Below are 24,202 nucleotides of genomic sequence, written 5' to 3'. Positions count from 1 at the left end.
CCAAATACAAATGCTACACCAGGAATCAGCTCCAGACCTTTTACTTGCATAATTTATTATGAATTAATGAGGGAATATCCCATGCAGCCAATTAAAGAGCTTTTAAGATAACTGTTTAATTACGTTTGGTTCCTTTGAAAAAGAGGGCACTACATATTAAAGAGCTGTAATTCCTAAACCCTTCCTACACTTAGGATTGGAATCCCTTCAAATTAAAGCGGCACTGTTAGCTGAGATTATATAACTGTATCTTGTAAGTGTCAAAACTCGTGTCATTGTCCAAATAATTCTGGACCTAACTGTATACTACCACTACCCAGAATCCTCCAGTGTATACTCTATAATCTCCCAGCAGTCTCCTCTCATCACCCAGAATCCCCCAGTGTATACTGTATAATTTCCCAGCAGTCACCTCTCCAGTCAGCAGCTCTGTGATCTCGGTGGTGAGATCTAGGATCTTCTTCTCAGGCATCGGGGAGTGTGGGGCTTCTGTGATGGGGATCTCATTACTGCTTCCTCCTCCGGATACATGGAGATGGATGATGGGAGTCACAGTCACCTGATGTCTTCTTCAAATGCAACCAGAATAGCAAATTAACACGTAGCTGAACATACAGGGACAGAGCAGGAGACATCAGACCTCAGGAGGCAAGAAGAAAATCACCAGCAGGGATAGAGGGAGTCGGCTGTCTGAAATCCCAATCTGAAACCCCAGATCTCCAATCGTCGTCCTCATTATCAGGTGGCAAGCCTCTGTTATTCAGATCGGCTCCATTACCTCCAGAGGGAGCCCAGAAAGAGAACTCGCAACCCCTCTGTCAATCTAACCAGCTCCACTACCTTCAGTAATAAACCAGAGGGAGACCAAAAAGTGAATTCACAACACTGGACCATCAATGTAAATACATAATTGTTAATATACACCTGTACTTTGTATCTCCCCCACCTCATTAGTAGATTGTAAGCTCTCATGAGCAGGGTCGTCTTATTTTGCCTTAATTATTGTTAACGTTGTTACTTATGACTTGTGTTTTGAAACTGTTAAACTGTAAAGCGCTGCAAGATATGTTGGTGCTATATAAAGGTTTATTATAGAAATAATATTAAGTCATTACAATGGGTTGCTTCATGTCCAACCTAATCCCAGATGCCTTCCTATACAGTAGACTGCTTGCTAGAGATGGGGTGCACCTTACGAAGACTGGAAATCATGCATTTGGAAGTCGCCTTGCTACCCTCATCAGGAGAGCTTAAAACTAGAACAATGTGGGAAGGGAAGCTAAAGGCCAGAAAAAGCCATACACCTGACAAATGCTATTGAGAACTCTGCTATTAGAAGTGGAAAGGAAGAACAAAGACAAAAAAAAAAATCTAAATAAAAATATTGGAGAAAGAGAAACCAATCACAAACTAAAATGTTTCTATACTAATGCACAAAGCATGGGCAACAAACAAGGAGAATTGGAACTACTAACACAGGAAAAGAAATATGATGTCATTGGAATCACTGAGACTTGGTGAGACAATACACATGATTGGAATACAAGACTAGAAGGATACAACTTATTTGCAAGAAACAGACTTGATAAACGAGGAGGAGGTGTCGCATTGTATGTTAGAAACGCGTATATCTGCACAGAGATTGAAGCTTCAGAGACTGGGAGTTCTGTGGACACAGTTTGGGTAAGAATACAAGGACAGAACAATGGAAAGGACACCATTGTAGGCATTTACTACAGGCCGCCTGTGCAAGCTGAAGATATGGATGAACTCTTTATGCATCAAATGGCCAAGTTCTCCAAAAAATATGACATAGTTGTCATGGGAGATTTCAACTATCCAGACATTTGTTGGGAATCTCTCTCAGGCAAAACTAACAGGTCAAGGAAATTCTTATCCTCTCTTGCTGACAACTTTATCTTCCAAAAGGTAGGTGAGAAAACAAGGGGAACTGCTACCTTGCATCTAATCCTTATAAACAGGGAGGAAATGGTTGAGGAGGTAAAAGTGGCTGGGACCCTAGGAGGTAGCGACCATGCTATTTTAGAATTTTGGATAACTAGAGGCGGAAGACCTGTGAAGACTCAGACGTCAAGGTTAGATTTCAGAAAGGCAGATTTTAAGGGATTCAGAAAGAGAATTGGAGGGATCCAATGGCTGGATATCCTAAAAGACAAAAATGTCCAGGAAGGATGGGAAATCTTGAAAAATGAAATTCTCAAAGCACAATTGTTAACAATTCCGAAAAGAGGGAAGAATAAAAATCATTTAACCCCTTAATGACCAGGGGTATTTTTTGTTTTACATTTTCATTTTTCCCTCCCCTTCTTTCCAGAGCCATAACTTTTTTATTTTTCCATTTGGCCATGTGAGGGCTTATTGTTTGCGGGACGAGTTGTACTTTTAAATGACATAATTGGTTTTACCATATTGTGTACTCGAAAACGGGAAAAAAATTCCAAGTGCGGTGAAATTGCAAAAAAAGTGCAATCCCACACTTGTTTTTTGCTTGGCTTTTTTGTTAGGTTCACTAGATGCTAAATCTCACCTGCCATTATGATTCTCCAGGTCATTACGAGTTCATAGACACCAAACATGTCTATGTCCTCTTATCTAAGTGGTGAAAAAAAAATCCAAAGTTTGCTAAAAAAAAAAAAAAATTGCGTAATATTCCGAGACCCGTAGCGTCTCCATTTTTCATGATCTGGGGTCAGGTGAGGGCTTATTTTTCCCGTGCCGGACTGACGTTTTTAATTATACCACTTTTGTGCAGATACGTTCTTTTGATAGCCCGCTATTGCATTTTAATGCAATGTCTTGGTGACCAAAAAAACGTAATACTGGCGTTTTTAATTTTTTTCTCGCTACGCGGTTTAGCGATCGGGTTAATGTTTTTTTTTAATTGATAGATCGGGCGATTCTGAACGCGGCGATACCTAATATGTGTATGTGGGATTTTTTTTTTACTGTTTTATTTTGATTGGGGCGAAAGGGGGGTGATTTGAACTTTTAGGTTTTTTTAATTTTTTTTTTATTTTTAAACATTTTTTTTTTTTTTTTACTTTTGGCATGCTTCAATAGCCTCCATAGGAGGCTAGAAGCTTGCGCAACCCGATCGGCTCTGCTACATATGGGCGATGAGCAGATTGCCCATATGTGGCAGATTTACTGCTGTGCTTTCAGCGCCGACCACCGGGTGGCGCTGAAAGCCATATGCCTGGAACAACCATAGAGGTCTCATAGAGACCTCTGGTTGTCCAGGCAACATGACGCCGACCCCCGATCACGTGACGGGGGTCGGCGGTGACGTCATTTCCGGCCCGGCGGCCGGAAATGCTATTTAAATGCACGCTGTCAGCTTTGACAGCGGCATTTAACTAGTTAATAGGCGCGGGCGGACGGCGATTCCGCTCGCGCCTATTGCGGGCACAAGTCAGCTGTTCATAACAGCGGGCACATGTCCCGGCTTTGATGCGGGCTCACCGCCGGAGCCCTCATCAAAGCAGGGGAGATGTCTGATGACGGACTGTGTCCGTCATTGGACATTAAGGGGTTAACCAGGATAGATGAACACAGAACTTAAACACATGCTAAAAAGGAAGAAAGAAATGTTTATTAAATGGAAAGAGGGAGGCATATCTAAAGAAGAATATAATGCTGTCTCCAAAACCTGCAGGGCACGAATCAGGTTATTAAAGCTGACAATGAATTAAGGCTCGCAAGAGACATCAAAAGCAATAAAAAACGGATATTGGGGATATGTCAAAAGTAAAAGAAAAGTCAAAGATGCTCTAGGATTATTACAGGATGAAAATGATGAAATGGTAAGACAGGATGTTGAGAAGGCTGAACTTTTAAATTCCTATTTTACATCTGTTGTCTCTCAGAAAGGAAATGTAACATCAACTGATCTTCACTGTCCTATTAAAGGAATAGAAGAATCCAGGATATCTATAAACAGAAAAATAGTGAGGAAACTTAGCTAACATAAATGAATTCAAGTCTCCAGGTCCAGATGAATTACACCCCAGAGTACTGAAGGAGATAGAAGAAATTTTTGAACCACTCTTCATACTCTTTGAAAATTCTTGGGGAACAGGAGCAGTCCCAGAAGACTGGAGAAGAGCAAATGTTGTTCCTATCTTCAAAAAGGGGAAGATGGACCCAGGGAACTATAGGCTGGTGAGTCTGACTTCTATACTGGAAAGATCTTTGCGCAAATTATTAAACAACATGTATGTAAGGACCTGGATAAGAATGAAGTGATTAAACAGAGTCAGCATGGGTTTGTAACTAATAAGTCATGTCAGACTAACTTAATTTCCTTCTATGACGGAATCACTGATTGGGTCGTTCAGGGAAATGCTGTAGATATAGTATATCTTGACTTCAGCAAAGCATTTGACAAAGTGTCTCACACAATCCTTATTGAAAAAATGACTAGGTATGGAATGGACAAGGCAACTGTTAGGTGGATTCATAACTGGCTTAGTGATCGGACCCAAAGAGTGGTTGTAAATGGCTGCACATCCAGTTGGAAGAATGTCTCAAGTGGGGTACCACAGGGCTCTATCCTGGGCCCTGTATTGTTCAACATCTTTATCAACGATTTAGATGAAGGAATTGAGGGTAAACTGATTAAATTTGCTGATGACACAAAGCTAGGAGGGATAGCTAATAATAGAGGAGGATTCAAAAAGATATAAACTGGAGCAGTGGGCAGCAACTAACGGAATGGTTTTTAACGGGGAAAAATACAAAGTACTACATCTGGGCAATATAAATGATAAAAGCATATACAGAATGGGAGGAATAGGGCTAAGCAACAGCACATGGGAAAAAGACTTGGATATACTGATAGATCATAAACTGAACATGAGTCAACAAATGCAATTCTGGGATGTATTAACAGAAGTATACAGTCTAGATCAGGGTTCCCCAACTTCAGTCCCCAAGGCCCACCAACAGATTGTTTTCATTATTTCCTTTGTATTGCACAAGTGAAGCAATTATCACCTGAGCAAATACTAAGGAAATCCTGAAAACATGATCTGTTGGTGGCCCTTGAGGACTAGAGTTGGGGAACCCTGGTCTAGATCACGTGAAGTAATTACTGCCCTCTACTCCTCTTTGGTCAGACCTCATATGGAATACTGTGTCCAGTTTTGGGCACATTTTAAAATTTCAACAAATTGGAGCAAGTTCATAGAAGAGCGACCAGAATGGTGACCGGTCTACAAACCATGTCCTATGAAGAACGGTTACAGGATTTGGGAATGTTTAGCTTGCAGAAGAGAAGACTGAGAGGAGACTTAATAGATGTCTACAAATATCTCAAGGGCTGTCACAGTGTAGAAGGATCAACTTTATTCTCATTTGCACAAGGAAAGACTAGAAGCAATGGGAGGAAACTGAATGGGAGGAGACACAGATTATGGTAGATATTAGAAAAAACTTTTTGACAGAGTGATCAATGAGTGGAATAGGCTGCCACGAGAGGTGGCGCGTTCCCCTTGCATGGAAGTCTCCAAATAGAAGCTGGACAGATATCTGTCTGGAATTATTTAGTGAATCCTACTTTGAGCAGGGGGTTGGATCAGATGACCCAGGAGCTCCCTTCCAACTCCACCATTCTATGATTCCTCAACAGTTTTTGCACCAGTCTCCTCTATCTGTGCGATTAACTCTCAATTCCAAAGAATGTGAGACTTTGGATGTTTCCATTATCTGTCTCCAAGAAATGTCTGGTTACCCCTTAATGTGTCCTGTTGTTACAGGTAACGTTTGTAGATGTTCCAATATTTTTTTCGGCTAGTACATCCCACATATTTAAGGTTGCATAAATTGCAAAAAAGCAATTAAGCAATTCATATTCCAGATGTCACTGATTTTCTGTGGAATTTGACAATCTACATTTAGTAAATCAACAAGTGTCCAAAAAATATGATTCAAATGGCACTTCACATAATGTCATATCAAGATACCCATATTCCGCTATATGGGACAAAGAAGAGATCCCAAATCTTACAAAAACAATTTTTATTTCATAATCTAATTAAAACACATTAAAAAAGCTAAATGCTGTGTAGGGGACGCTGGAGCACACAATACAACATAGTACAAAAAAAGGGGGGAACCACATGGAAAATGGACAAGAATATCAAAAGTATAGCATACTGACAAGGCATATTTAATAGTATTTGCAAAAGATATTCATATGCAGGTATAAATATTAAATATACTAGTGCTCAATGAGCTAATATGTAATCGTATACAAAGACATAATACAGTCTAAAGATTATGTATCAGTACCTTGAAATGTCTAACTATGCAATAAACAATTCCATGAACATAATGTAACAAGTGGTGCAACAATAATTAGGTAAAAAGCCTGTGAAGAGATCTGAGGCTATAGAATGAAAATTAAGTCTAAGGTAACACCGTAAAAAATCAAAATAGGGAGGAAATTCCAATTCCCATCTGTTAGCTAAGCCCAAAATCAATCCAAACAGACTAGTAAGGATATTTACCAGCGATGAAGTGAGTGCTCCTGGCGTCCCCTCACCCAGTCACGCGTTTCACCCCCCCGGAAGAAGCTGGCGGCAAAACGCGCTTCGGGGTGAGTGGACGCCAGGAGCACTCACTTCAATCAGCAGCTGTGACGAGCGTTGACGCCATTACCTGGCGCCTGTGAATAACGGTCAATTGTCACCAGAGACAGAATCGGGGAACGTGGACTACATCAGACCTGCGTGGCAACACTTTAGTGGTGAACGAGAGACTATCTATATTTCAGTCTTTTAGGTTCCTCTTCTGGACCTCTTTGGATTCATTGGATTACTTTTGACTTGCATGAGTTTTTTTTTTTTTCAATAAACTGATGAACGAAGGATAGTGTGCAGGAGTTTTAATTCACATAAAGTGTTATTTTTTTTTTCGTGTGTGTCTTTACTTTTCATTAGCATTTATTATCTGATAGATGCTTCTCCATTACTAACTCTAGTGGTTGATGAAAGCTGTGATTTTTGACAAATCAAAGCTGTCATCAAACCCAAATACCATTACCCTGATTGCCACCGCACCAGGGCAATCGGAAAGCGCAGCGCGACATATCAGAATTCTGGGGGTGGCTGTGGGTTGCAATTTTTAGGCTGGGAAGAGCCAAATAACCATGGACCTTCCCAGCCTGATAATACAAGTCCGCAGCTTTCTGCTTTACCTCGGCTGGTTATTAAAAATAGAGGAGGGGGGAACCCACATAACTTTTTTAATTTTGCCTTATACTCAAGTTACAGGAAAGAATGTTTCCTAACATTTTTCCTGCAAAATCAATATTATCTTTGGTTTTGTATGTTTTATTAATATTAATAGCAATATCATAATGTAATACTATGACAACATTGTTCCCAACAGCCACCTGGGAATTAAAAATGCGTCCAGACGTCTTCCCCATGCCGTTTCCATTTCATTTCAGCACTGTTTTCATCCATTTCAAAGATTTTCCTATCTCCTCCAGCCCTCCTGTTGGGGCTTTCCAGAAAAATGCTCAAGCCAACCTGAGCATCCAACCTGCTCAATTCGAGTACAGTGCATTTCAGCATTTAAGTGCTCGATCATCACTATTACGTCACATGAGCCCCAGAAAAGCGAGGGAAAACTATGCTGGAATGGCGCCAACATAGGAGCTGAGTATAAGGGTTTTTAATTTAACCGGAGCAAACATTCATTGAGATGGGGTTGTCTTAGTAGTGAGCAACTGATTTAATATCTACTAATAGCATTGTTCACATAAAAAAACCAAAAAACCTATTTCTTTGTAAAACTGAATAAAAATATAAATATTTGTAAAAAAAAATTTCATATTAAACAGCTCCCCCCCGTGTGTGACTTTGCTGATGACTATGAAGTTTGTCTTTGCTAATAAAGCATTTTCCACATTCTGAGCACGAGTACGGCTTCTCTACTGTGTAACTTCTCTGTTGTTTCACCTGAAAGGATTCTTTTAAAGAAACATTTTCCACACTCTGAACATGAATTTTCTTATGTCTGAGAAGACTTGATTCATATATAAAAGAGATCCCACATTCGCTACATGTAACTGGGTTCTCTCCAGTGTGATCTCTTTGATGATCACTTAGCAGGGCTTCAGTATTAAAACATTTTCCACATTCTGAGCATGAATACAGCTTTTCTTCGGTGTGGATTTTCACATGATTCATAAGTTGTGGTCTACTTAAAAAGAATTTTCCACATTCTGAGCATGAATACGGCTTTTCTCCTGTGTGCACTTTCACATGACTCATAAGATTTGATTTACACTTAAAGAATTTTCCACATTCTGAACATGTATAGCCATTTCCTGTGTGAATTCTCTCATGTGCAGTAAGACTTGATTTACATCTAAAAACTTTCTGACATTTTGAGCATGAATACGGCTTCTCTCCTGTGTGAATTTTCTTATGTATAACAAGATGTGTTTTACGTATAAAACATTTCCCACATGCTGAACATGAATACGGCTTCTCTCCTGTGTGAATTTTCTCATGCGTAAAAAGACTTGATTTTTGTGTAAAACATTTTCCACATTCTGAACATGAATACGGCTTCTCTCCTGTGTGAATTTTCACATGCGTAATATAACTTGATTGATGTGTAAATCTTTTGTGACATACAGAACATGAATATGGCTTCTCTCCTGTGTGAATTTTCACATGCTTAATATAACCTGATTGATGTGTAAATCTTTTCTGACATACTGAACATGAATACGGCTTCTGTCCTGTGTGAATTTTCACATGCATGATATAACCTGATCGATGTGTAAATCTTTTCTGACATACTGAACATGAATACGGCTTCTCTCCTGTGTGAATTTTCTCATGCGCAATATAATGTGATCTTTGTGAAAATCTTTTGTGACATACTGAACATGAATACGGCTTCTTTTCTGTGTGAATTTTCTTATGTCTAAAAAGACTTGAGTTACTAGTATAACATTTACCACATACTGAACATGAATACGGCTTCTCTCCTGTATGTATTCTCTGATGACAAATAAGATTACATTTCTGTGAAAAGCATTTCTTACATTCTGAACATGAATACGGCTTCTCTCTTGTGTGACTATTCTTATTTTTAACAAGATGTTCTTGATGTATATTAAGGGTATTAAGGTTTTCTCTTGAAGACTGACGCAGGATATCTTCATCTTTTATATTATACTTTAACGCTAACACGACACCTCCAAGACGATCACTTCCATTTTCTGTTAGGAATATAAATAGATTTCATTATTTTTTTAAATCAAAACTTTACATGTAAATGTCCATCCATGTCCACCTCTAATCCAGGATGGAGGATGTAGGAGTAAAGGTATTGAATCCAATGCACATCCCCTGATTACCAGGAGAACAGAAAGTGAAGAGTATTGGGATCCTCCTTTGGTTACTGCTTCCCCAGTAAGTGTCTGAGAAGTTCTCATCAATGATCATGGGTAAGATATAGGAGACCCCACAGCAGACCTGCTCCTCTTTCATGATCATCAGTGCACATTCAGACACAGGAAAAATCTTATTAAATATAATTATACTAAGTAATTACAGACACGAGTATGTACGGCCTGAGACAGTAGTGAGGCTGTATTATATCTGACAGTGCGACCACAGAAACAGCCACAAAGAAATGACTGAGGTCTCCTCTTACCTGGTGACACAAGAGGCCGGAGCTCCTCCACCACAACGTCCTTATACTGATCCCAGTGTCCTCCTACATAATCCCACTCCTCCATGGAGAAATAGAGAGCGACGTCCTGACACCTGAGAGGAACCTGACAACCAACGAGACCGACATCACCCAGAATCCTCCAGTGTACACTGTATAATCTCCCAGCAACCTCCTCTCATCACCCAGAATCCTCCAGTGTATACTGTATAATCTCCCAGCAGTCTCCTCTCATCACCCAGAATCCTCCAGTGTACAATCTCCCAGCAGTCTCCTCTCCTCTCATCACCCAGAATCCTCCAGTGTACACTGTATAATCTCCCAGCAGTCTCCTCTCCTCACTCAGAATCCTCCAGTGTATACTGTATAATCTCCCGGCAGTCTCCGCTCATCACCCAGAATCCTCCAGTGTACAATCTCCCAGCAGTCTCCTCTCATCACCCAGAATCCTCCAGTGTACAATCTCCCAGCAGTCTCCTCTCATAACCCAGAATCTCCCAGTGTATACTGTATAATCTCCCAGTAGTCTCCTCTCCTCTCATCACCCAGAATCCTCCAGTGTATACTGTATAATCTCCCAGCAGTCTACTCTCATCACCCAGAATCCTCCAGTGCACTCTCCCAGCAGTCTCCACTCATCACCTAGAATCCCCCAGTGCAGTCTCCCAGCAGTCTCCTCTCCCAGAATCCCCCAGTGCAGTCTCCCAGCAGTCACCTCTCCGGTCAGCAGCTCGGTGATCTTGTTGGCCAGTTCTAGGACCTTCTTCTCTGGTGTCGGGCAGTGCAGGGGTTCTGTGATGGGGCTCTGGATCTTGCTCCGCCCTCCGGACATACAGGGGGTCACACGGTCCCCGGACGTCTTCTTCACCACCGTGTGCTCCTGTGTACAGTGACAGACGCCGATCACCACAGATTCTATCCATCTTTTCAGTCCTGTTCTATTAATAGAGATCAGAGTGATCTCATGGGAGACTCTCACCTTTCCCTTTAACAAGTCCATTATCTCCAGGGCGAGGAGTAACACTCTTGCCGTCATGTTGCTTTTGTCCTGGTCGATCCTCGTTGGGTCATTTTTCCTCCTGACGTCCTGGTCCTGATCCTTCTGTCCTTCCATGTACTCCCACTCCTCCATGGAGAAATAGACAGCGGCATCCTGACACCTGACAGGAACCTGACAGACAGACAGTTAGGTGCAGAAATCATCGGCCAGGGACGAGTCCTCGTGATTTCAGCTCTGCAGGCCGCTAGCTTTTATTTAAAATTAAATATAACTTTAGTGGAGACTTTCAGGGTTAACCCCTTCACCCCCTTCATGACCGGGCCAATTTTTACTATTTTGACCACTGTCCCTTTATGAGGTAATAACTCAGGAACGCTACAATGGATCCCAGTGATCCTGAGAATGTTTTCTCATGACATATTGTACTTTATGATAGTGGTAAGATTTGCTCGATATGACTTGCATTTATTTATTGAGTGCTGCTGGAGAAAATAGCGCAAAATAGGGTCTTATCCAAGACACAAATGGTTAACACAATTGGATTGCACTCACCAGATGGAGCTATAATTTTGCTTGTAGGAATATTCGCTGCAGCAGATCCACAGGTCCACTGATGACCAACCGTGGGATAAAAAATGGGTAAGGCCTCTTTCACACATCCGTTATTTGCCATCAGTCAAAAGCCGCCAAATTTTTTAAAAAACGGATCCGTCAAAAAAAGGGGCGGATCCGTTTTTTTCCCCATAGACTTACATTATTGGCGGATCTTGACTGACAGTCGTCCGTCCTACCCGTTTTTGTACGGATCCGCCAAGATTTTAGCGGCTCCCGGGCGGATGAAACGGACCACACAACGTTTTTTCTCTCTGACGGAACGTCAGTTTGAACTGCGCATGCCGGGAATCATAGCCCCGGGAAGCATTTTAACCTGTCCTGGGAGCCGCTAAAATCTCTCTCTCACCATCGCTCCCGCCGTGTCCTCACCCCATCTCCGACCATCGCTCCCGCTGTGTCCTCACCCCATCTCCGACCATCGCTCCCGCCGTGTCCTCACCCCATCTCCGACCATCGCTCCCGCCTCCTCACCCGATCTCCCGCCGTCTCCTCACGCGAGCTTCGACCATCGCTCCCGCCGTCTCCTCACGCGAGCTCCGACCATCGCTCCCGCCGTCTCCTCACGCGAGCTCCGACCATCGCTCCCGCCGTCTCCTCACGCGAGCTCCGACCATCGCTCCCGCCGTCTCCTCACGCGAGCTCCGACCATCGCTCCCGCCGTCTCCTCACGCGAGCTCCGACCATCGCTCCCGCCGTCTCCTCACGCGAGCTCCGACCATCGCTCCCGCCGTCTCCTCACGCGAGCTCCAACCATTGCCTCACCCGAGCTCCGACCATCGCTCCCGCCGTCTCCTCACCCGAGCTCTGACCATCGCTCCCGCCGTCTCCTCACCCGAGCTCCGACCATCGCTCCCGCCGTCTCCTCACGCGAGCTACAACCATTGCCTCACCCGAGCTCCGACCATCGCTCCCGCCGTCTCCTCACCCGAGCTCTGACCATCGCTCCCGCCGTCTCCTCACCCGAGCTCCGACCATCGCTCCCGCCGTCTCCTCACCCGAGCTCCGACCATCGCTCCCGCCGTCTCAGACCTCCCGCGACATCTCGAGCTCCGACCATCGCTCCCGCTGTCTCTGACCTCCCGCGACATCGCGAGCTCAGACCTCCCATGACATCGCGAGCTCTGACCTCCCGCGACATCACGAGCTCCCCCCGGCACGTCTTTCCGCGACCCCGCACTCTTCTCGCAGTCCCCCTGGCACTTGTCTTCCCCCGGCACATCGGCTGTCCTTTTTATTTTTTAAGCGCGGTTCCTTTAACATTCCTAGATCGGCAGATCCCGTCATATCAACGGTCCGGTGGCACCCGATGGTGTCTCGACAGCCACGGATCCGTTCTCCGCCTTTTTTGGTGGCTGGCAACTGACAGGAAAAACGTATGTGTGAAACAGGCCTAAGACATTTGTGGTATTTCCTGATGAAGTCTTAGAACTTTGATACAAGTAGAATAAAACCACATATCTGTATGATAATTCGCCCGGACTTCCAGTTATTCAGCAGAATAAATCCACATCTTACCCATTTTTTTTCTTGCATTTATGAAATATTGGAAATTTGGTGAAAATGTAGCAAGTTTCAAACTTTTAATTTTTAAGCCCTTAAACCATATAACAATATCACAAAACCTAGTCACTAAATCACATTTCCCACAGGTCTACTTAACATAAGGACAATTTTTGAAACAATTATTTTTGTTAGGAAGTTATAAGGGTTAAAAGTTGACCAGAGATTTCTCCAACATCATTTACAAAACCATTTTTTTTATATTGATCACATCTGAAGTAACTTTGGGGGCTATATTACAGTAAATACCCACAAGTGACACCACTGTAAAAACCGCACCCCTCAAAAGCGCATTCAAGTATGTTAACCCTTCAGGTGCTTCACAGTAGATAAAGCAATATGGAAGGAATAAAAATTAACATTTTACTTTTTTTTTTACAAAAATATTACTTTAGCACCAATTTATTTTATTATCACAATTGTAACAGGAGAAAATGCTCCACATAATTTGTCGTGCAATTTCTCCTGAGTACGCTGACAGCCCATAAGTGGGGAAAAATTACTGTTTGGGTGCACAGCAGAGCACGGAAAGGGAAGGAGCGCCGTTTGACTTTTTGAACTCAAAACTGGAATGAGAGAAGATGCCATGTCGTGTTTGGAGAGCCCCTGAGGAGCCTAAGCAGTGGAAACCCCCCACAAGTGACCCCATTTTGGAAACTGGACCCCTCAAGGAATTTATCTAGATGTGGAGTGAGAAGCTTAAATTCACAAGTGCTTTATAAAAAATTCACAATTTTATTTTAGCCCCAAATTTTGCATCTTCACAAGGGTAACAGTAGAAAATGGACCCCAAAATCTTTTGGGAAATTTCTCCTGAGTACGCGGATACCCCATATGTGGGGGAAAACTACCGATTGGGCACAGCATGGTTTGGATAAGAAGGAGTGACATGGAGGAACGCAGACTTTGATGGAATGAACTGCGGATGTCATGCTGCGTTTGCAGAGCCCCTGATGTGCCTAAACAGTGGAAATCCCCCACAAGTGACCCCATTTTGGAAACTAGACCCCTCAAGGTACTTATCTAGATGTGTGGTGAGCACCTTGAACCCACAGGTGCTTCACAGAATTTTACAAAATTGAACTGTGAAAATAAAAAAAATAAAAATTCCCACAAAAATGTTGTTTAAGCAGGAGAAAATGGACCCCAAAATTTGTTGTGCAATTTCTCCTGAGTATGTCGATACTCATACGTGGTTAAAAACTGCTTTTGAAGCAAAGTGCAAAGCTAAGAAAGGAAGGAGCGCCATATTGGAGTTCAGAATTTGCTGGATTGGTTTTAAGGCGCCAAGTCACATTGACAGAGCCCCGGAGGCGCCAGAACAGCAGAACTCACCATAAGTGACCCCATTTTACAAACTACACCTCTCAAAAAAATTAATCTAAGGGTGCAGTGATCATATTGACACCAGAATTTATGTCACAGAATTTTGTTCCATTGGGTAATGAAGAAAAATAATTATGTTTTTACTACAAAATTAAGTTTTAGCCCCAGATTTTACATTTTCACATGGGGAAATTGGCAAAAATAGCACTAAAATTTGTCCCAAAATTTCTGCTAAATGTAGAAATACCCCATATGTGGCTGTACAGTACTGATTAGCCATACGGAGAGACTCTGGAGGGACAAAGTGCTATTTGCCTCCTCGAGCCCAGATTTTCCAAGAATAGTCTGTGTACTCAGTATACAGAGCAGCTGTATGCTAGAAGAGAAGAATCCCCTCAAGTGACCCCATTTTGGAAATTATACACCTTTAGGAATTTATCTACAGGTGCAGTGAAGATTTGACTTTATGGGTGTTTTCCAGAAACAAGCAGCAGTGGATTTTACTCGGTGAAAATTGCAAATCTCCCATTGTAGTGCCCAGTACGCTGTACTGCCCAGTACATTATGCCCAGCTCGTTCTTCTGGAGACAGACACCCGTAAATTAGTTGGGCTCTCTTTAGCTACAGAAATCCCAAACATGTGGACACTAAATGTGGTTTAGGCACACCGGTGTTGTGAACACCTTTGACCTGGCTTCTGAGTGTTGGCTCCCTCTGGTGGTTGCTGCTGGTAATGGAGCTGGTCTGGCTGACAGAAGTCAATCACCTGAGGATTATGATTGGAGGTCAGGTGTTACAGACTGGAGAGATTTAAGTGAGCAACCTTCCCTCAGTTGTTCCGGTGATTTGGTTTTCTTCCTTAGCATTTTGGAAGTCTGCTTGCCTCCTGCTCCGTCCTGCATCTTTCAGATAAGTTATTTGTCTGCTTGAATCCTTTTTGAATTTTGATTCATTTTTGCTGTTCTTTGATTTTTGCTCTGCTAGTCCGAGTTCAGCCGGGTTCCCTGTTGGGACCTGTGCTGGACTCTTTTTCATATGCCACAGCTTGTGTCAGTCTTTTCTGTATCTCTAATCCCCTTTTATGTCAGAACCAGAGTTCTGATCTAGTGGGGGAGAGGTCGTGTTGCCTCAGTATTTTTGCATATCAGATGTGTTGGATTTTTCTTAGGGTTTTTGCGTGATTGCAGACATTATCCTTTTCTGTCCTGTTCTATCTAGACAGTTTGGGCCCCATTATTTGCTTACTCTATTTTCTGCCTGTGTTTCTTGCCTCATCTTGTCTCACCGGCAATATATATTCGGGGGCTATCTATTCCTTTGGGGTTCTTCTCCGGGGCAGTTTAGCTTTCTCATTTCTCTCTTTAGGCTTAGTTAATTCTTTGGCTGTGCCGAGGCGTCTAGGGCATCGTAGGTACGTCCCACGGCTAATTCTAGGTGTGTCGTCAGTTTAGGGGTCTGTAAGCTACCAACCTCTCTGGTTATCTGGTAACCTAGCCTATTTACCTGCTATCCTACTCGGTTACCTAATCATAACACACCGGGGCTCAGAATGCAGGGGGGCTTTTAGATTTGGAAGTGCAGAATTCACTAACTTTCTTTTCAGGGAGCAAGGAGCTATTTAGCTTTTCCAGAGCCTTTGTGCAACTAGTAAAGCGGAAGCCCTCTGTGATGATCGATCTAGACCGGGTTTAATTCTGGACCTAACTGTATACTACCACTACCCTGAATCCTCCACTGTATTACTGTATAATTTCCCAGCATTCACCTCTCCTCTCATCACCAAGAGTACTCCACTGTTTTACTGTATAATTTCCCAGCAGTTTCCTCTCCTCTCATCACCCAGAATCCTCCAGTGTATACTGTATAATCTCCCAGCAGTCTCCTCTCATCACCCAGAATCCTCCAGTGTATACTGTATAATCTCCCAGCAGTCTCCTCTCATCCCCCAGAATCCTCCAGTGTATACTGTATAATCTTCCAGCAGTCTCCTCTCATCACCCAGAATCCTCCAGTGTATACTGTATAATCTCCCAGCAGTCTCCTCTCATCACCCAGAATCCTCCAGTGTATACTGTATAATCTCCCAGCAGTCTCCTCTCATCACCCAGAATCCTCCAGTGTACACTGTATAATCTCCCAGCAGTCACCTCTCCAGTCAGCAGCTCTGTGATCTCGGTGGTGAGATCTAGGATCTTCTCAGGCATCGGGGAGTGTGGGGCTTCTGTGATGGGGCTCTCATTGCTGCTCCCTCCTCCGGATACATGGAGATGGATGATGGGAGTCACACAGTCACCTGATGTCTTCTTCTCTATTGTGTAATCCTGTATAAGGAGAGATGATGATGAATATTACACATAAGGAAACATAAGACACTTTATGTGTTGTCTCTGCAGCTGCTCATCCATCTCAATAGTAGAGCTCATGTGGCCCCGACTACCTGGTTTACTCCTTGCTGTTTGGAAGGTCCGAGGACCCTGGTAGTTGGAGATCGAGAGTCAACACAAAGTTGCTGCCGGTGGTTTGGTGGTGGTGCTGTCTGGGCCGCTCTGTCAGCAGTGTGCTGGAGACAGCAGTGAGGGTGAAAATAGAAAGATACAGGCAGACGGTGATACAGGAGACTCTTCTATGGAATCCAACTTGGATATAGAAGCCAAGGTAGAATCAGGACCAAAACCTGGTAACTTCTCAGAGAATAACGGGAATCCCCCTGAAAGACATCATACTAGCTATACTAATATATTAATAGGTGTCATTTGCCAAAAATACTTCTCCAGGTTCGTCACTGGGGATTCTATCAATAACATCCATTAACAATAGGGAAGAGGATGAAGGGGGTTGACGATGAGGAATCTCTTATGTAGAAGACCAAGCTTCTTCTCTGATGAAATAATTTATTTTTCTGTAGACCGACAAAGTGACCGATTTGGAAGATCAATGTACACATCTTCTCGAGGGCCCGGGAGGTCAGGACTATTATGATGATAATGTCAGGACTGTATGGGAGGAACACATTATCCCTGTCTATATGAATTACAAGAAGGAGTTAGGAGGAGACATTACGTTGTTACTTGCGGTGGAGTTGGATTCTCCTGGGTGACCACTCTGTATAGGGGATGGATTCAGGAAAGCGATCGATGAAGGTTTTGTTTTCTTTACGCTGAATTTAGGGGCATGAAGCAGGTAGAGTGGGATACAAAAAATGTTTTAACAAAAACTTAAAAGAATGGAAATATTTTATAAAAACACAACTGTGGCTAAGATGGTCCATGGGAAGAGACCCATAACATATATTAACAGCCTGAGGAACTCGGGTGGAAAATTACAGAATGACCCAAAAAAAGTAAATGAAACTTTTAGCAAATTTTACTCAACACTTTACAAACAAGATGGAGTAGGTGAAGAAGAGAGTGAGCGTTGTCTAAATACACTGACATTACCTACTAGAAATATTTCAGATAGAGATAGACTTACTGCATTGATAAAAGAAGAGGAGGTGGTGAAGACAATAAAGATATTAACGCCCCGGTTGACTCACGGGTGAGTTCTATTAAGTTGTTGAATAAAGATATTGCTCCAACCTTGGTAAAAGTATTTAATCACACGTTCCAAGAAAAAATTCTCCTAAAATCAGGAAATATGGCGCACATTAAGCTACTACATAAATGTGGAAAGATATAACAGATCCTGGTTCTCAAAAACATTGATAAATCAAGACATTAAGATTATGTCATAAATAATAGCGGATGGGTTATCAGAGATACTACCCTCACTTATACGTTCACACCGAAGAGGATTGGGAAGAAACAAGGCAGCAGTCTTTAATATGGAACAGGCAGTCCGAGATGGGATGAACAGGGAGGGGTTAGTGAAGGGAACCAGCTCTTCTGGCCGTAGAAGCTAAAAAGGTGTTTGATAATGGAAATTGGCATTGGCTGGGACGAGTTTTGGATAAGTTCGGGAGGTTTATATAAAAGTATACACTACCAAATGCAGGTCCCATGATGGTACTGACCTCCTAATCGTAGGTGATGGTCTGCTGGCGGGTAGTCTTAATAGGCGATTAGGGTAGATATCTGAACTGTAAGTGTGTAAGGTCTTAATCCTTTTTCAAATCATAGCTGGAGAAATTCTAGAATCCTGGGAATGTCAGGCTGGAAGGAGTCCCCCGTGGATTCTTCGACATGGGAGCAAAATATCTTCCAGACTTTAGAGCAATTAGCCGAGGTAATTGGTTTCCTATTTGCCTGCATTGTGGTAACTACTCCATCTGACAGACCCTTAGAGATTAAGATCTGTCTCTCAGGATCCAAGCTGTCAGGTGCAATAGCTGTATATCCTGATGTATGAGGGGACCGTTAGATAGAAGGTCGTACCTTTGTGGAAGGGGAACTGGATCCTCTAGAAACATGAGATTTCACAAGGGAAACCAACTTCTTTTTGGCCAGAAAGGGGTGATCAGTATCTCTGTGGCTCGATCTTCATGGGATTAATGGAAAAGGGGGAAAAGCATATAGCAGCTCTCCGTCTCAGCTTTGGGACAGGGCATCCACACACTCCGGATTGTCTTCTGAATTTATGGAAAATAAATTTGTCACTTTCGTATTTTTCTAAGTTTAGAACAGGACTAGACACGGAACATCGCAACGCTAAGGCAGCTGATGAAACACCTCCGTGTTCAACTCACATTCGTAGTACCATACAATCTTCCTGCTGAGGAAGTGTGCAATTTTGTTTTTGGAGCCATTCAGGTGGACTACTGAAATAGAAAGGACGGTCTTTTTTGCCCACTGAAATATCTGCTGGGCCAGGGCCGATAGAGCTCTCTTTTTGGGTCCCCCTGATGCCAGACAAAGAAGACCTGTGATGTTGTCTAATCAGATCTTTACCTGTGGACCCGAGACTGTCCTGGCACCGCTGGATCACTCCTATACTGCTCGAAGCTCTCTGTAGTTGGATGATTTTCTGCATACTTCTAGAGACCTTGTTCCTTCAAGGTATTGAGCTTCTACTTTTGCTCCCCAACCCAGGTCGATTGCTTCAGTAATAACCCGGATGAATGGGGATAGGATCCATAGTGCCCCTTTTTGGAGATTTGTGAGGGACGTCCTCTATGACAGTGAAGATCTTAGACCTGTGGATAAGTTTTTTTTTTTGTCTAGTCCAGATAGATGTCTGTCCCAGGTTGTCATAATTGCTTCCTGCAACCCGCTTGAGTGGGCCTGGCTCCACTGTATGCTTGGGATGCAAGATGTCATCAATCCCAAGATTCTCATTGCATACCTGACTGACACTCTTTTCTTCCTCTGGAAAGATTGAATCCTGTTTCTGATTTCATACATTTTTATAAGGGTCAGAAAGGGTATTCTGAGATGGGAGTCGAGGAGGACCCCTAAAAATGCTTTCCAGGTGTCACAAGTTATACCGATATCGCTTAGTTTGACAGGCCCTTTAGAATGAGGATAGTCTTGGAGAGATGAGTCACCGAGTCCACCACCAAGAGAAGGTCATCCAAATAAGGGATGATAATTATCCCTTTCTTTCTCAAGAAAGCCACCACTTCAGTCATTATTTTTGTGAAAATACAAGGTGCAGAGGACAGGCCGAATGGAAGGCACTGGAGTTGTAAGTGGTGGATTATTCCCTGATATGCCAATGCAAACCTCAGGAACTGTTGGCAGGCAGGATGGATGCCACATGACACTATGCGTCTTTAAGATCTAGTGTGCACATTACCGAGTCCATCCCTATTAACGGGATAGTTGATTTTATAGCTTTTATTTTGAATTTCCTCTACCTGACCCACTGATTACGGGGCTTTAGGATTATAATAACTGTCTACAAATATCTCAAGAAATGTCACATTGTAGAAAGATCATCTTTATTCTCATTTGCACAAGGAAAGACTAGAAGCAATGGGATGAAACTGAATGGGAGGAGAGACAGATTAGATATTATAAAACACTTTTTGACAGAGTGATCAATGAGTGGAACAGGCTGCCACGAGAGGTGGTGAGTTCTCCTTCAATGGAAGACTTCAAACCGAGGCTGGACAGACATCTGTGAGATGGTTTAGCGAATCCTGCTTTGAGCAGGGGGTTGTACCAGACGGCCCAGGAGGTCCCTTCCAACTCTACCATTCTATGATTTTAATGGTACAACATTTTCCTGAGGGTTTCTTTATGGAGAAGAGAGTGGAATAGATGCCCTGACCAATTTCCGTGAGGGCTGCTGAAATGACTAAGCCGGACTCTATTAGATTCCTTGTGAAGGAAATATATAATTGTAAGGTAGACGAATGTCAGCAGAAAAAATGGTTAAAGGGAATCTGTCACCCTTTTTTTTTGCCTATCAGCTGCCGGCATTGACATCAGGGGCTTATCTCCAGCATTCTGTAATGCTTTCTGTAATGCTGTAGATAAGCCCCCCCGATGAAACCTGAAAGAGAAGAAAAACACGTTAGATTATACTCACCGGAGGGGGTGATCCACTCCGATGGGTGTCGCAGTCCGGTGCCTCCCATCTTCATATGATGCCGTCCTCTTCTTCCCTTCCTGTAGTGGCTCCGGCGCACTGCTCTGCCCTGTTGAGGGCAGAGCAGAGTCATGCAGTGTGCAGGCGTCGGGAGAGGTCTGGGGCCTGCGTACTGCAGTATTCTGCTCTGCCCTCAACAAGGCAGAGCAGTGCACCTGCACCGGAGCCACTACAGGAAGGGAAGAAGAGGACGGCATCGCTGCAAGATGGGAGGCGCTGGACTGGACCGCGACAGCCATCGGACCGGACCGCCCCTCCGGTGAGTATAATCTAGTGTTTTTCTTTTTTCAGGTTACATCGGAGGCTTATCTACAGCATGACAGAATGCTGTAGATAAGCCCCTGATGTCAATGCCGGCAGCAGGTGACAGATTCCCTTTAAGGCTTCATCCACATATTGCCTCCACGCAAAGGATATATCATCTGCCTGCTCTTATGCAGGACTTAGGACCACAGGGGGAATATTCTGGGAGCAGGAAGAAATGTCAAAAATGGCGGCTTCACAGAGCTAGCAGATGGCTGTAACTGGGAACACTCTGTTTCTCTGGGTTCTCAGACCGCTGAACATATCGTCCTGTATTGAGTGCGTCACCTAAGTTTCTTCAATCTTCATAGTACTCCGCACATAACAAATCATCAGTGTTCTCAGATGAGAAATAATATTTCTTTCCTCTGAGGGGCTCTGGGGTGTAACTTACTCTCCTTCTAGGTCCTGATCAGAGTAGTAAGAACATTCTTCCGCCTCTGATGATTCCTACATGTCCCATCTAGCCCTTTTGTGACGCAATTTCTCTGAACCGTCTGAGGGGTAAGAACCAGTGAGGGGGATCTTATGCGAGGGTCGATATTTATCCCCCAGGATGCACATAGAAGAGTATTAAACCCGCTGGAGTGCATTGCAGTCACAGATATAGCTGTGGTTGCAGTGCAAAATAAAAGTGTGGACCTGGTCAAGTTATTTGGTCAAGGCAATGTTAAGGAAAACCCATTAAGGGCTTTTATTTTTGGAGTGAACTACAGGATGGTAGTGGGGCAGTTTGTTTCCTCCAGGTCGGGTCTTACAAGTGGCCACAGATTCCATTTACAAACCCTGCAGTAAAGGGATGGATGTCAGTGTTTGTTTGCAAGCGGCAGAGCAGGAGGCTCTGCAACATCCGGCTTGTGTGAAGGCACCACAGAGCCAAGGTAAACGAACGCCTGGCATCCCTCAGAATGACATGGTGGTGCAGTCGCCCATGGCAACCGGTCTCGGATACAAACTATTTTGATGCCCCGGCTGTGATCCAGAGGATACTGTTTACTTGTCATTTGTAAGTTTTGGACATTAAAGACTGCAAGATGGCTGCCGGACAAGTCCTGGAGGGGAGATATGTGTCATTGCGGCTCATAGCTGCGGTGATGTGAGCTCAGGGGTATGCTCCAGCACGTATAGTGCTGAGAGAGTTGTTTTGGCCGCTCGAGGGTTTTATGAGCAGTCATAAGAGATGGGTGGGAATGACCGCTCACATATCCCCACCCCACGGGCGTGGTTTGGCTAATAAAATGGAGGCCAGTTGCTTCATTCAGTGTCTGTGGGTGGAGGTGTGGAGACCTCCATTGTGTGTGTTTCTGAGGACACTGACCCGAGCGGGCGGACCCGCAGGGCTATATGGACTGTTTCCGCTTTGTTTTCATGTTGTGCCAGAAAAGGCGATTCATTTTTTTTTCCTGTCCAGAGCAGTTTATGCCGCATTAATAAACTTGCTTGGACATCCCAGTAATACCGCTTACTGTGCCTGCCTCATCTGCAGCCGAGCGAGTACAGATCCCCACAGGACATTTTTCTATGATCTTACTGGGTCACTACTTCATTGCCGCACGGTGTGAACACGGCCTCACTATAGGGGGTGCAAGATTGGATACCGTGACCTGTACTTCCTCTCTGATAATACATCTAATGACAGCCGTAAACGAGGTTTTTTCCTCTTTAAGGACTTTTATTATACTCTCCCCACATAACAACCATTGTGCTCCCCTGACAGTTTGGTTCCGGAAGTCTCCTGGAGAAAGAACCAGATCCTTAAGGGGCTTCTCTGTGGTAAATTTAAAATAGACAGGAGACCAACAATTTAACTCAAACCTCTGTCAGCAGGGTTCCTGGGGCAAATAAGGTTATAAACTTATAATGCCCAGGGATGGTTCGGATGGGGGTTAGGGTCACACCTAGGGTATGTCCACACGGCGTTTTTGCTGCATTTTTTTTTCTGCAGCAAACCCTGATTTCTTGGCAGGAAAGAAGCTACAACAAAAATGCATGTTTTGATGCATTTTTTTCATGTGTTTTTGGGGTTAATTTGTGTCTCTTTATGCATGCTAATGTTGTTGTTTTCCCCTGAGAAAAAAACTTGGATTTTTGTGATAAATCACTGTAAAATCTTTTTCTCCGAGAAGCTCATTGGGGGACACAGGTAGAATCATAGAATCATAGAATCGTAGAGTTGGAAGGGACCTCCTGGGCCATCTGGTCCAACCCCCTGCTCAAAGCAGGATTCGCTAAATCATCCCAGTCAGATGTCTGTCCAGCCTCTGTTTGAAGACTTCCATTGAAGGAGAACTCACCACTTCTCGTGGCAGCCTGTTCCACTCATTGATCACTCTAACTGTCAAAAAGTTTTTTCTAATACAGTGGGGAAAAAAAGTATTTAGTCAGTCAGCAATAGTGCAAGTTCCACCACTTAAAAAGATGAGAGGCGTCTGTAATTTACATCATAGGTAGACCTCAACTATGGGAGACAAACTGAGAAAAAAAAATCCAGAAAATCACATTGTCTGTTTTTTTTTCATTTTATTTGCATATTATGGTGGAAAATAAGTATTTGGTCAGAAACAAAATTTCATCTCAATACTTTGTGATATATCCTTTGTTGGCAATGACAGAGGTCAAACGTTTCTGTAAGTCTTCACAAGGTTGCCACACACTGTTGTTGGTATGTTGGCCCATTCCTCCATGCAGATCTCCTCTAGAGCAGTGATGTTTTTGGCTTTTCGCTTGGCAACACGGACTTTCAACTCCCTCCAAAGGTTTTCTATAGGGTTGAGATCTGGAGACTGGCTAGGCCACTCCAGGACCTTGAAATGCTTCTTACGAAGCCACTCCTTCGTTGCCCTGGCGGTGTGCTTTGGATCATTGTCATGTTGAAAGACCCAGCCACGTTTCATCTTCAATGCCCTTGCTGATGGAAGGAGGTTTGCACTCAAAATCTCACGATACATGGCCCCATTCATTCTTTCATGTACCCGGATCAGTCGTCCTGGCCCCTTTGCAGAGAAACAGCCCCAAAGCATGATGTTTCCACCACCATGCTTTACAGTAGGTATGGTGTTTGATGGATGCAACTCAGTATTCTTTTTCCTCCAAACACGACAAGTTGTGTTTCTACCAAACAGTTCCAGTTTGGTTTCATCAGACCAT

The 24,202-nt window shown here is 43.5% G+C and overlaps 3 protein-coding genes across 4 annotated transcripts in view; all 3 read right to left on the bottom strand.

Annotated features, from left to right (window-relative positions):
- The window catches only part of LOC141065417 (uncharacterized), a 29,767-nt gene extending 27,438 nt beyond the window's left edge, over positions 1 to 2,329 (bottom strand). The window contains exon 1 of one of the 2 annotated variants that reach the window (XM_073557894.1): positions 413 to 2,329. In XM_073557894.1, the coding sequence (XP_073413995.1) occupies positions 413 to 472 (60 nt within the window). In that variant the 5' untranslated portion in view covers positions 473 to 2,329. The remainder of the gene's footprint in view (positions 1 to 412) is intronic. The other variant, XM_073557893.1, reaches the window with a different exon arrangement.
- A 3,693-nt stretch (positions 2,330 to 6,022) lies between these two features.
- The window catches only part of LOC141065413 (uncharacterized), a 142,759-nt gene continuing 124,579 nt past the window's right edge, over positions 6,023 to 24,202 (bottom strand). Inside the window, exon 9 of the mRNA XM_073557887.1 lies at positions 6,023 to 8,725. Coding sequence (XP_073413988.1) covers positions 7,863 to 8,725 — 863 coding nt within the window. The 3' untranslated portion in view covers positions 6,023 to 7,862. The remainder of the gene's footprint in view (positions 8,726 to 24,202) is intronic.
- The window catches only part of LOC141065323 (uncharacterized), a 59,222-nt gene continuing 45,876 nt past the window's right edge, over positions 10,857 to 24,202 (bottom strand). Inside the window, exons 4-5 of the mRNA XM_073557748.1 lie at positions 16,369 to 16,542; positions 10,857 to 12,694 (exon numbers count right to left, since the gene is read on the bottom strand). Of these exons, the coding sequence (XP_073413849.1) occupies positions 12,473 to 12,694; positions 16,369 to 16,542 (396 nt within the window). The 3' untranslated portion in view covers positions 10,857 to 12,472. The remainder of the gene's footprint in view (positions 12,695 to 16,368; positions 16,543 to 24,202) is intronic.

The sequence above is a fragment of the Dendrobates tinctorius genome, unplaced genomic scaffold (genome assembly GCF_039654945.1).
Source record: "Dendrobates tinctorius isolate UK_male_01 unplaced genomic scaffold, ASM3965494v1 ptg000251l, whole genome shotgun sequence".
Lineage (NCBI taxonomy): Eukaryota > Metazoa > Chordata > Amphibia > Anura > Dendrobatidae > Dendrobates > Dendrobates tinctorius.
Note: the sequence above shows the minus strand (reverse complement) of the source record. Positions and strands in the feature narration are given on the sequence as shown.